At 38.3% G+C, this 14,448-nt stretch overlaps 1 protein-coding gene across 1 annotated transcript; it reads right to left on the bottom strand.

The window, feature by feature from the left end:
• Positions 1-4,071: 4,071 nt before the first annotated feature.
• On the bottom strand, positions 4,072-8,220 carry zgc:158868 (uncharacterized protein LOC791147 homolog). The gene is made up of 6 exons (XM_036561589.1): positions 7,964-8,220; positions 7,666-7,720; positions 5,357-5,544; positions 4,952-5,120; positions 4,605-4,711; positions 4,072-4,396 (listed from the first exon to the last, which is right to left on the bottom strand). Exons 1-6 carry the CDS (start codon positions 8,108-8,110, stop codon positions 4,283-4,285), a joined length of 780 nt encoding a protein of 259 aa, XP_036417482.1. The 5' UTR covers positions 8,111-8,220; the 3' UTR covers positions 4,072-4,282.
• Positions 8,221-14,448: the final 6,228 nt, after the last annotated feature.

Below are 14,448 nucleotides of genomic sequence, written 5' to 3'. Positions count from 1 at the left end.
TTAAAAACAAGTGTGGCAACAAACTTTTAAACTGTATAAGTAAATTGTATTAATTTTGGAGATGATTTGGGACAATTGGGCTTTGTTTTGTTCCCCAGGAGTAATAAGTTTAAGAAAATTTAAGTCTCAGCTAGGTCAGAGATGGATTTGCTGCCTGTACAGATGGACATGCCTATGTGGGGTTCGTTGAACTAAGTTGGGAACTGTTTCCTAGGTGAAAACTTGTGGGGCAGAAGCAGAGCTGAGGGTAGTGGGTGAGAACACAGTAGAAGTTGTGGTTAATGAGTTCATGGTACAGATGCAAGTGCATCAGCAGGGTGGACAAGCCCTGAGCAATTTACAGAAGAGCAGAGAGACTAAAACAAAAGAGCTGTTGAGTAAACACAGGGAGGTGTTTTCAAAGCATGAGGAGGATTATATAAGACGGATTACATTTTACATTTCATTGAAAATGGTTCTATATATGGCACCAAAAAGGGTTCTGCTGTTGTTATGGTGTCGAGCTTGTAACAATAGAAGAAGCCTTTTGGTACTATACAGAACCATTTTCAAAAAGGTTATATATAGATCCATATACAACCTGTTCTCCATCAATCTGAAGAACCATTTCACCATGCAAAGAACCATTTAAGCATGAAATGGTTCTATACAGAGCTCATGGTTCTAAATAGAACCATTCTCTTACTTAAGAACCCTTGAATAACTGTCTTTTTAAGTGTGTAGTGATAGACTTAGTCAGCTAACTCAGCCTCAACCAGGGTTAGGCTAGCATTTAGCTATCTTACATAGCATGTGTTTGCATTGTTGAAGTCCATATAGTATTAATGCAAGGCGCCTCAGGAAAAAAGCTAGCTAGCTAACATTAACTCCAGTCCTGAAAGGCCGGTGTCCAGCACAGTTTGGTGATTTACCTGCTCCAACACACCTGATTATACTCATCTGTGAGTTGCCAGGTTAAGTTGGTGTGTTTGAGTAGGGAAACCTCCAAACTGTGCTGGACCGGAGTTGTGCAACCCTGACCTACTTCTTCACAGAGTTTAAAATACTTCAGAATGAAACATTAAATAGTTTGCAAGAAAATGTAGATAGCTACATTTAATGACCACTTTTATAGAACTGTAGCTGTACTTCATAGAACCTCTGTTTACAACTGCATGGTGAAGGGGCAGTGACTGACCATTTGACACATTTGTCCCCAAATCATCAGCCCAAGTTGGCACTCCTCACCTCATGGAGGACAAGGCTACTCGTCCAGAAAGGGAAGGTAACCAAAAAGTGACTCAGTCTCACTAACGGGTTGTTTTTGTTTTGACACTTCAGGCCATATTGTCCGCCTCTGACCGCAAGACCCTACAGCATATAGTGAGGACAGCTGAGAGGATCTTCGGGGTCTCTCTCCCCTCCATCATGGATATCTACACCACACGTTGTATCCGGAAAGCCACCAGCATTGTGGACGACTCCATCCATCCCTCACACGGACTTTTTTCACTGCTGCCATGTGGCAGAAGGTACCGGAGCATCCGTGCCATCACTGCTAGACTCTGCAACAGCTTTGTTCCTCAAGCAATCAGGTTTTTAAATTCACTAGGACTGAACTAAACCCGTTCGTATTTATTGTATTGTTTCTGGCTTAATTTTTTGTTTACACACTTATGTCTGCACGTTCGCACTTTTTGTTCCTTGTTGCACCTTGTTCCTGGAGGAACGTAATTTCCCTCCACTGTGTACTTGTACATAGATGGAATGGACTTGACTAGGGCTGCTGCGAAGTAGGAAAATAACCCTAAATTGCCCTACTGTCATTATCCCTACTATCATTGAAGAAAGAAAGAAGGCCAAGAGCCCAAAGCCTTTAAAGGGGAATACCACTACTTTTTCGAAATTTCTGCATAACTCAGTCATTGCGGTATAAGCACAGTGGCCTGATGTAAAATGGTGCATTGTAGTAAAAAAATACCAACTTACAATTTCTTTACAGTGGTGGTGAATGGCCTTAAAAAACAGGTTTGAGGCCAAAATCTTATCTCAAGACAATTTCTCAGGCAGTATATTTGAAACCATTTAATGTAATAAGGTTCGTTGAGAGAGCTTTTAGAGGCATTAACCCCTTAAATGGCCAAGACCCACCAGCGGGACCAAATTTATATTACACACTTCTATAACCTAAGAATAACTTAAACCACTTTACATTGTAGCCTGTGTAGTTACTAAATAACAAGCTTAGTATGTAATTTTAATGCTTCAGACATCTGGTTTGTATCGCCACCACTGTGAGCAGTTCAGACAGTTTGTCTGGAATGGAGCAGTTCACATGACTTTGTTTACATCTTAAATATTTAATTATGCAGAGCTTTTGAGAAATTGGTGGAATTCCCTTAAAAGTCAATTATCACCATTCCTCATTTGCTGACCTTCTTTTGTGGTGAAAAAACTGGCCCTTCAGTCAACCGTTTCTTCCACGGTTGCACTCATCTAAACGCAAGGCAGGTTTATTTACATATAACCCCAGTTACAAAAAGGCATTAAATGCAAAATGGGCATTTATTTAAAAAAAAAAAATACAATTTCTCAGTTTCAACATTTTTTATGTTGTTTTTGTACTATTTTCAATTAAAAATAGGGTTTAAATGATTTGCACATCATTGCATTCTGTTTTTATTTACATTTTGCACAGCATCCCAACTTATCTGAAAACAGGGTTGCAGCACCTTACATACATTGCGGTCATTCAAAGTGCTTTCAAATTAGAAAATACACAGATAATTAAAATCAAATTTAAAGAGGTGTGGGAGAATAGAAATAAAAACATAATTAAAACATTATAAAAACACTAGATTTGAAAAAAAAAACAGATTAAACATTAAATTAAAAATCTAATTAAAAAATTAACTTATGATAAAAAGGTCCAGTTACAGGAGAGAAGTGCAGTAGAGCTAACGGTGTTTTAAACTGAGCTGAAATCTGCTCCGATAGGAAGGTTTCAACTCAGAGGATCAACAGAATCAGATGGTTTGCATGGTGCAGAGCACATTTTGTTCTGTGCTGTCATTTATAAACCGTTTCTTAAAGGAAATGCCTCTGGTACTGATGTCTAGTGAGGTCCACATTTCAAAGAAAACACAGTAATCTGACACAGCAACATCCTTAACAGTGGCTGATATGTTGAGACCCTTTGAGACCATGACACTGTGAGCTCCCGGTCGCATGCTGAGACAGTCCAAAAGAGTCCAAAATGACACAGAGTTCCTTTGAATAGCTGTCATTGGGATTATTAATATATATGTTAAAATCAGTGGAAATAAAAGATAGCATATCTGTGAATTCATCAATAAAATTTGCATTGTATATAGCATAATTCTCTTTCTCTCTGTCTTTCTCTTCCTCTCACCTGTGCTCCGGTCACTGCTGGGTCTCTGCACCCAGCAAAGATCAATGTTAGGGGTGAGGAAAACTCGGCCAACTGACCCACCAGCTCCAGTCCAATGCCATGGTTAGAGCCGGTGACCAGAATGTTGAACTGTGCCCTTATTATATAAATTATATTGAGTTACATTTTAATTGAGAGAACTATCAAAACTATGAATTAAATAGCTTTCTGGCTAGTGTTTACAGATTTTGGAAGGATTGTTGAATCAGTGTTGAATACCATTTGATAGCAGGGAAAATCAGGTCAGATGCAACCAACATATTATCACAAGTATGTATATATATATATATATATATATATATATATATATATATATATATATATATATATATATATACACACACACATACACACACACACACACACACACATATATATATATATATATATATATATATATATATATCCTTCATTTTCTTTAATCAGTACTTTAATCAGAGTAACTTCCAAGTGTTAGTAGTTAACAAATGACAACACTATGCAATAAAAGAACCTTTTTTGGTACTATATAGAAGGATTTTCCAAAAGGTTCTGTATAGAACCATCTAAAGCACATTGTCCATCAATCTGAAGAATGCTCTAATGATGAAAAGAACCCTTTAATCATGTAAAAGTCAATGCTTAAAAATGACACTGATCTCTACTCTTTATATGCCTTTTATTTGCAGCATTTATAGAATGAAGGACAGTGCTGAGTCACTCCAAAGTTTACACAATGAAAACTCCAAAATGTCACCTAGCTGTAATCAAAAATTTTGAAAAAAAAAAAATTAAAAGTTTAAACATGTTTCAAGGCAATAGCATATCTATAGTGCAGTATAGGAAATGCCTTGTTGTATTACTTCTTCAGTATCACCATGGGATGCTGTTGCCTTCCCAGTCCAGTAGAGTTCCATTGTCTTTCTCAGTAAGGGAGGAGATCACTTTCAACATGCCCTTCACGCTGTCCACTGGCAGAACAGGGGCCTATGGGTAAAATAACAGGATGAACCTTTTCCAACAACCTTTAACAATCAAAGTCCACGCCTGTCCCAATCAGTCCTTGTGTTCCTAAGACAATGGCTATATCTCTCTGTGAACCCATATAAGTGATTAATAAATAGAGCAGATGCAAAAGCTCTAACCTTTTATTTGCAGGTGGAGTGAGTCCTGCTCAGCTTGTCTAATTACTTACCTCTTGACCCCCCATGTCAGTTCTGACCCAGCCAGGATGAATTGCCATGACAAGAATTCCATCTTTTTTTACATCCTCAGCCAAACATTTAGTCAGCATGTTCAAGGGCAGCCTAAAACAACAGTGCAGTTCAACATGCTTAAGATATGCACACACCGCCTTGGCTGGCAGTGATAGGGAGGCATGTGAAATCTCTGCCTTCCTGTCAGTCTGGCCTTGATTCATAAGTTGTGGATATCTGGAATCTGGCATCATTACAATACTAACTCTATTGGGTTCCTTGCTATTATAATTGTGGTTTGGTTGATTCTCATAATGAGAGATATTCTGTATACAATTATTATATGTCACCTTGCTGATTCGGTAAGCATACATTGGGGCCATGGCAAACGTCTCGGGGCACTTCTGGATGGAGGACAGCAGTGTGGAAACATTGATGACAGCTGCTTTCCTGCAGGACATGCCCCTCTGATCAGCGGCCTGTGACACTGCCTTGCGCAGGTATGGGAGGAAGTCCTGCCACCACCATTCAACATTCAGTTTCAGCAGAGAAAGATCACGAGGAACCAATCGGATTTTAAATGCATGTAAGAATTTTGCTTTGTCATCACTACTTTGCAAATCTTGGATTGACTACTACTAAAGGCCATGAAGCAGTTTCTGTAAACACTATTACATAACCCAGATAAGGCACACCAAACCACACAGCGGCTTTTGTGAGGTTGACAAAGCTGCTTTAAAAGCTTACTGACCTTTGCAACAAGCATAGGTCCCACCACGTTGGTCCGGTATGTATCCACCATCTCCTTCTCTCCAGTGTTTGACAGCTCTAGATGGACATTCACTCCAGCATTGTTGATGATCAGATTCAAACTGCCATCCTTCAGCTTGCTTCCCACTGTCTTAGCGGCCTGGGAGATGCTCGCTGGGCTAGAGGTGTCTGTGGACACATGGAACAAAAAGTAGAGTTGGTGCTACTCTGACTCTCTGTTAAAGGAAATAGAGTCCCTTTAGGTCTAGGTAATGACCAAGTAAATGTGCGGTACAAACTCTAAAGTACTAGGTAATTATTTTGGGTATTGTGATGACAACTTCCATTGCAGTCTTACTAGATTACACTGAAATGCCCAACAAGTTCTACACTCTTAAAAAGATGGTTCTTTAAGCGTTCTTTAGTAAAGACAATAGTACTATGTAGAACTATGAACACTCAAAGAACCATTTCATGTTTAAATGTTTTTTTGCATGGTGAAATAGTCCTTCAGATTGAAGAAGAATTTGTTGTATATGGTTCTATGTAAAACCTTCTTGAAAATCATTCTGTACAGCACCAAAAGGTGTTCTTCTATTGTTATAACCTTGTTGTCGTAACAATAGAAGAACCTTTTTTGGTGCTACGTGGAATCATTTTATACCCATTTATTTTACCCGTTTAAGTACTAGGTAGTTATATGGCATACAATCAGTCTTACACAGTATGTGCCTGTATTTTACACTCTTAATAAAGACAGTGCTTCAATGGTTCTTTAGTAAAGAAAATGGTTCTATATAGAAACATTGACACTGAAAGAACCCTTTGCATGATTAAAGGGTTCATTGCATCATGAAATGGTTCGCTATTGTTACTATGTCAAACTTGTTACAATAGAAGAACCCATTTTTGGGGTCATTTAGAATCCTTTTCAAAAAGGTTGTATATAGAATCATCTATAGCACATTCTCATGTTACAAATTACCCTTTAATCATGCAAAAGTGTCCATGATTCTATATAAAACCATTTTTTTTACTAAAGAACCCTTGAGGATCTTTTTTAAAAGTGTACTTAGAAATGAAACTGACTGTGGTTAAACTGGGTTTTTACCGTTTACTTCAGAGAACTGTCTTTGTAGTATATGCTGTCATTTTATGCATATAACTCAGTACTTTAAGGTGTTTCTGATTTACTTTCCTGCTAAAACGTGTGACAATATAGTGACATATTGAGTGAGTATGTTGGTATTTACCACTATATTACTCCAAGTCTTTATGAGGTTTTTACTTTGCGCTTTATCAGTTTAACAGCTAGAACCTGTTTGTCATTTTGGTGTAATTTAGTTAGGTTGTCTTGGTGCTATCATCGTGTTACCCAAAATAATTATCTAGTATGTTGAAGTTTTTACCTCACTCTTACCTGGTTAACAGTTAGGGAACTGTAAAAGAAAACATTACCTGTTTACCCATAGTTTTGAGATGAGCTTTTGGCCTAAAATATATTTTTTAAAAGCCATTCTTGGCAGAGAGTGGTCCCCGTTTTTTCAGATTTACTACTTTTTTACCATTATCACACGAAGGGTGCACCACTTTGGGAATTCTTGGCTAGTGCCAATATATGATATTGTTTATGCACATATCTGCGGATGTTGATACCAATGCAGGTATAGAAGCATTTATAAAATATAGAAATTGTAGAAATGCAACACTTATTTGTAGAGAGTTATAAATGCTGCAAATTTTTAGCACAGTAGCCCTAAACGTTCTACTCTTTCAGAGTACAATTAATGCATCATCAAATATCAGTCCAATGGCAGCATATTTTTAAGCAAAGATCTGGCAATACCAATATGATTCAGATATCATTGTGCATCCCTAGTAGGTTCACTTGTTATTTTTGATAGTAAATAAAATGGCTACATTTGCATGGCTGACCTCATGACCCCTGCTTCCTATCACCACCACTAACTAATCAGATATATTAAGTTTCTCTACAATGGGTCATCTAACCATTCAATCTCAGTGACTGAATTATGCAGAAATCTTGGCAAATCAGTGGAATTCCCGTTTAAATTGTGTAGAGCAGTGGGTTCTCCAAGACCAGGGTTAGGAACCACTGTTATAGCACAGCAACACACCATGATTATCTGCACTATCACACTGTTACATGGATGGAGTCATGCTGCCATGTGGATTTTTGAAAAGCACTGTACAGGTTTCCCACTATTAGTATCTACATCAGTGATTAGTTGGTATCAAATTCATGTTAATATGGAAGGGCATGCTCAAAAAGATATTCCAGTTCCTTACCAAGCTGAATGATGGCAATCACATCCTTGTGCTTCTGAGCTAGCCCTCTGAGCTCCTGCAGAGGAGACAGACAGTAGTTAATGGGCATTCAAAAAGCCTTTAACACTTCCACCCATGTCTTTCTACATAAGGGTTAATGCAGGTACTGCATTACACAAAATGGTTTTCTTTCTTTCTCATTGGCATCAATGATAATAACCAAACTGTTGTTTTTCTTTCTATATCACAGCTGAATGAACAAGTAACCCTGTCATTTTTATACAGTTTCTTTCTCTCTTGCTCTCTGTCTCTCTCTCACCTGTGCTTTGGGCCCTGCTGGGTCTCTGCACCCGGCGAAGATCAGTGTTGGGGGTGAGGGTGACTCGGCCAACTGACGCACCAGCTCCAGTCCAATGCCACGGTTAGAGCCGGTCACCAGAACACTGTTACAGATCCCGGAGGCCATCTTCTCTCCCAGCTCGAGTCTGTGAGCTAACTCTCTGTATAAGAAATGTTTGTGTGAATATTGTGAGTAATGTTTGTGAGTATGCGTGTGCACGCCCTCTCATCTCCACCAGTTAATGTTTACAGAAGCCTTAGTATCAAGGTCCTGCCATCTCACAGTCAAAGCCAACAGATAACATTTATAAAATGCTCCAGTCATGTCTGCACAGCTGCACTGTAATGTACCAGCAATAATAAATGAATGTAAAGTGACTTTTTCACCCTGTGATATACTCCACTGATTCATCACTTACACTGTTTAAACTACATTTCACAGAACTTGTGGTAGTTTGACCATTCTGCAAATTCTTTAGTTTAGATCCTGTTATATGATTATATGAGCAGCAGAGGCAGGATGTTACTCAGTAATCAAAAATTCTCTTTAAAGCAGTTAAATGTAAATCAGTAATGATAATTTTCTCCCTCTGCCAACTTTGCTTAACTGCTCGCAGTGCAGTTGATCTGGTGTAGTTCATTCACTTTCCTCTAAAGCAGGATACACAAATATTACAGTGAAACCATTTAGATGTGGTTGATAGTTTTAGAATGTATCATTTAGAATGTTTGCTGTGTTATTGAACGTTATGTCCAGCAGATGGCACACTTTCACTAGAAGTCATCAACTCTGTTGTCAAAATTATTCATTTAAAAAAACGTAGATACACATACCCACACACCCACATGCTCCCCTGCACCCCCCCCGCCCACAAACATACACACACACACACACACACACACAGAGTGATGGAGATACTTTTTCTGATTCACTCATGTTTATATTGACTCAAGTTTAAGGATAAACATTTGTTGCTGCTCCGATTTTGGCAGAATTTTTATATTATAGTATATCTCTTAATGCTTTTACTATTACTAGTAATGATAACATTAATTTAATAACGTCTTAGTAATAATAATAATAATAATAATAATAATAATAATAATAAGAAATTAGTTAGAGGTAGAATGTTTAGTAAATACATCAAGTAAATCACTTAAATGACTTTTTGTGGATTTCTTTAATAATTTCCTTATACATATTTTTCCTGCTATATATTATATATTATTTCTACTGCTATTTTATGAATGAATCCATGAAACATATTTGTATTTAGCTGTAAATGTGCACAGTAGTAAATTTTAGGACTGTTATCAGCATAATAACAGACTTCATCAAACTCTAAGATGATTACTACTCATGCACACACTTAAACAAATCTAGAATCATGAGTGAAGTCAAAGAAATTAGAATTTTTTGTCTTGCTTGTAATGCTAGCATTATAGCATTCGAGCTAGCTAAAGATTAAATCGGTGAACTCTTTAAAACATATTTCTAAATGTTTCAATTGATATCAAAATTATTGTTCTAGTTTACATTCTGGTGCACTTACTGGTGAGATTCTAGTGCTCAATGATTTTATCCTCACCTGAAAGAGTGAAAAATTGGTGAATAATACTAATTATACTGCAAAGTGAGAATTTCCAGCACAGCCTGAGCTCAAACTTGCAGTCAGACACACAGTACTCTGCACTGTGTTACTGTACTGGTTGTTAGAAAGAGCTTTTATATCTGTAACGTGTTTCATTGGATGTGTTTTCTCTTTACTTTTATTATTAATGTCAGCCCTGTGTTGGGGATGTAGACATGGCTTTGTTTAATTAGGTGTATACCGCCACCTACTGTTTATATCAGGCTGTGATTGCACATGAGTGTTTCAATCATGGGTATCAGGTACAGGGGATCAGTCAGTCAGTGACTCAGTTATAGGCTGGCCCACTGGGTGATCCAGCAAAAAGACTAAGAATAGCGGCCAAAAGCACAACAATATGTATTTCATTTATTTGTAGTCTCAAATGAGCTACAACAGTCAAAGACTATGCTGGGTGCCAATGTTGGAAGTGGAGAACAAGGAACTCTGCTGAACAAATGTAGAAACCATTGAAGTTTCTGTTGGTTCCTGGTGGTGTCCAGTAGTCACTAATGATATTTAATGTTTTGCTGATGGGTTAATATTACAGTATAAAGGATTCTAACAGTTTACAAGGTATTCTGAAACACCGGGATGTGGGAATGTGACCTTTTAGCTGGTCCAGAGTCTCAGGTTTCAGAAGGTCTCCAGAATCTCCATCAGAGAGGTTCAGAAAAGCTCCATGATTTCATGAAATTAGATTCAAGAGAACACAAAAAATAAAAACTGATCCTAGATCAGCACTCACCCTGAGAGCTTTGCTCAGCATTTATGTAACTGAATTGTATTTCAGTCACGATCGGCCTAAGAATGCGGAAAGATCCGATCAGGTTTCAGAGGTTGCCAAGTTTCTCACTAACAGACTGTTATTCACACTAACTTCTCTGTGACATCTTCAGTCCCTCCGCTGGTTTGGGCCATTCTGCAATGTGACCACTGAACTTTAATCTACCTGTCAGACTGCATTGCAAAAATTCCGCCGCATTGTAACGAGATGAGCTCACTGGCACAGAAACCAAGCAGCTCAATTATCACTTACAAGGAAATTCGAGTGCTGACCCAGCATCAGTTTCTGCCTTTTATCCTAATGAATATGAAAACTGGCATGCTTTGTACACATTGTTGCTGTCCAATAAACTCAAAAAGCAAAACAAAAAACATATATCTCCATTTTTGTTGATTTTTAAGTACTTGGACTGAAACATTTTTACATCAACTTACATTAAAAGCTTTGGAAGATTTTGCCTTCTCCTGTAAAGTTACTATTTTGGAGATAAAAGTTTTTCTATTGGACAGCAGCGGTAAGGGCCCTGACTACGTTTGAGCTATATAAATAATAAGACATGTTCACCATCCACTGGACTGGCAACCTGTCCAGGACGTTTCCTACCTTCTGCCCAGTGACTGCTGGGATAGGCTCTAGCACACCCCAAGCGACCCAGAAGGATAAGGGCCGTAGAAAGTGTGTGTGTGTGTGTGTGTGTGTGTGTGTGTGTGCGTGTGATCACCATCCACTGCATTCTGTTACAGCAGTAAGTGTCTCAGGCCTACACACATGTGGGACCCACAAGTAATGCTGCCATGGGCTCCACTGCCATATGTACATGCCTAATTAAGAGTCATATTACAGACACTGACTGATTCTTCAGGGCCTTCACTGTTTCGTGTCTTTGACCGAGAATCGTTTGATCACTGCTGTAAGATGTGTGGGAGAGTACAGGGGAGCTGGAGGGCAGTCGTACCATGCCAAGGATTCTTTTTCGGTTGTTTTCTTTAAGCTTTAAGCCTGAGGAATGCTGGGTAGGCAGCTGATTGGCTGACAAGCCTGCGGGTCGAGTCTGGTAACCTGCTGAGGAGACGTGGGAGAGCCAAGAAAATGTGGCGCCCTCGGACGCACCGACCGCTCTGACAGCATTACTTACATACATTCAAATACGTACACTCACACGGCCCGGCTCAGGAATCCTCCGAAACATTCCACATTGCATCCCCCATGACCTGCACAGGTTCCCGTCTAAACCCCCACACTTTGCTTGGATTTTTTTTTTATGATCTAGTGCTGGCTTTCACTGCACTGACTGTCCCTGTTCCAAAGCGCAGTAAAAATATCACAGCGCTTGTACCCTTGTTTCTCATGAAAGTTTTATGGAGCTCACTCTGCAGCAACTTTGCCATCTCTCTCATCTACATCAGAGCTGGGGAGTATCATTTATTTAACCCTTTTAACCCTCTTGTCCATAGATTAATTGGGCCAAGGCATCCGCTGATGCCTTTAGTGAAACTCTGCCAACATCTGCCTTCAAGATGTTAGGAGCAGTTTCACTTTATATAACTGTTGAAGTTACCTTGTAAAGAAATTTGTTTGTCAGTCTTATACATTTATTTTTGAAGATACTCCCTGTAGTAGTTTTGCTACAAGACATCTTGACAGAGGTCACTGGACAATTTTTCTGTGGAATCAAATATATATATTGATTGTATAACTTTTATGATGATTGACCAAATGCACATGAACAGCTTAAATTGTTTCAGTTTCAGTGATGATTCTGTTAATCTAGTGGAGAATGTATCACCTTGAAATCAATTCTCTCCTTTTTAGTTTACTTCAAATGCCTAGAGCAACTGTTGCTTCACCTTTAGCCAGTTCAAGTAAGTTTTTGGTAATATTGTTTTCAGTAGATGTACAAACCTCAATTCCAAAAAAAGTTTGGACAGTGTATTAAATGCAAATAAAAACAGAAAGCAGTGATACATAAACTTAATTTAAATTCTATTTAAATGAAAACATTACAAAGACAAGATATTAATTATTGTTTTAACTTACCAACATTATTGTTTTTTGTAAATATATGCTCATTGTGAAATTGATGCCTGCACCCACAAATGCAAGTTAATGCTGTACTGTGCAAAGCGTTAGCCCATATGTTAATGTCCAGATACACTGCTGACTTCTCTGAGCTCGAGCTCATCTGAAATGGGCTGGTACCCAGTGGAAATGTGTATTTTGTTCTAATTAGTCAACCTTTCAGATTGTTTATGGAAATATTGGATGTTGTGTAATCTGGGCCAAAAAAGACCAGTTAGATTGTTACCAGCATAAAGCCAGTTTCAAAGCCAGTGTCTGTCATGAAATGGGGTGTTTTAATGCCCATGTCATGTGCATCTGTGAAGGCACCATTAACGGTAAAAGATTTAAGATAAACATTTTGGAGTAACAAATGCAGTCATCTAGACAACCTCCTTTTCTGGGATGTCCACTCATATTTCAACCTGGCAACAGCATGGCTGCATAATTAGGGGGTGTAAGTGCTAGACTAACCTGCCTACAGTCCAGACCTGTCTCCTGCTGAATATGTGCGGCACATTATGAAGTGCAAAATAAGACAACGGAGGCCTCGTACAGCTGTGCAGCTGTGGACTACAATGGAAGAATAGCAAAAATTCCAGTGTCAAAACTGGATCAGTTGGTGTCGACAGCTGCCAAATGTTCTTTTTAAGTGCTTTTAAAAGAAAGGTTTGGTGTAACACAGTAGTAAACATGCTCCTGTCCTAACTTTTTTGGAATATGTCTGAGGCATATATTCCCAAAAGAGAAGTTTCCTTCTTTTTCTTTTTTGCACTATTTTCAATTTAATACGGGTGAAACATAATTTACTACAACGTACTGTTTGTGGAATTGAGGATTGTATATATAAAGCAGTTCTAAAACAGGCTACTGACTCTGTTTTTTGCATATAGATATTTGTTTATGGATGTGAGAATGGCACCAGATCTCAAGCCCATTCTTTCGTAATGGTAGGAAGTGAAACACAGAGTTAGGAGGTCCAAAATCATAGACTATATGTCTATATATAGTTAAATCTGAAGGAAAATCAGTCAGTCACCAGATAAGTCAAGTAGGAAAATCTTGTTCTGCTGTCCATGGCATTATAACACAGGATAGATAGTACATATTGTGCTTCAGTGAAACACTCACTCATGGAGACTAAGATAAGAACGGTCTATCCTAAAAGACTTAATGCACCAGGTGGAACATCTGGTTATGGTGAAGTAGACCAAGTGTTTGAGTTATGCTTGGAGCTCAAAGGAGCTAAGTACTTCTACAACATACTATGAACACAAACACCTGTAACCTTTTTAAAACTTATTTAATAAAGAAAAGTAGTTCATTTAAAGCAGTAATATAATCTGATTTCAGCTAGAAAAATTAGACTGGATTAACAAGACACTAGGAAGTGATGAGGTGTTTGATTACAAGATAAAACCCCGCCAAAGAAAAGTACAGTCAGTCATTTGTGAAGGCTTCATTTTTATTTGCATATTTTGAATAGGTATGACTTTTCACACTGAGGTCCACCCACGACAAAAACGTCAGCAATTTCAGTGAAGCCCAACCCAGGGAGCTGCTGGTCTATAGAAGCTTGTAGAAGCATTAATATGGAAAGAAAATGGGTCAGTACACAATCAACGATGACAACAACAGCAGAGATTCAACATATAGATGAGGAGAATGTCTCCCTGTTAGAGAGCCAACAAAGTCCAGCTGAGAGGGACTATTTGCATTTTATGTTATAGTGTGTGCTGGGAAGCTGACAGTCGTCCTTTTCATTTCTGATCAGGAAAACTGATTAGAAGACTAGATGAAACATCTGTGGAACATAAATACTACAAAGATATTGGAAAAGTGATTACAGCAGCAAAATGGTTCCTCTACGTGTACAATGTGCAGTGGAGTTATCTGTGCTACTGATGCAGAAAGTTTCATACCAGTCATTTTTAGTTGATGAAATCACAGCAAATGTTCCAACACAAATCATACACTTTGTGACAATGA

The sequence above is a fragment of the Colossoma macropomum genome, unplaced genomic scaffold, assembly GCF_904425465.1.
Source record: "Colossoma macropomum unplaced genomic scaffold, Colossoma_macropomum, whole genome shotgun sequence".
NCBI lineage: Eukaryota > Metazoa > Chordata > Actinopteri > Characiformes > Serrasalmidae > Colossoma > Colossoma macropomum.
Note: the sequence above shows the minus strand (reverse complement) of the source record. Positions and strands in the feature narration are given on the sequence as shown.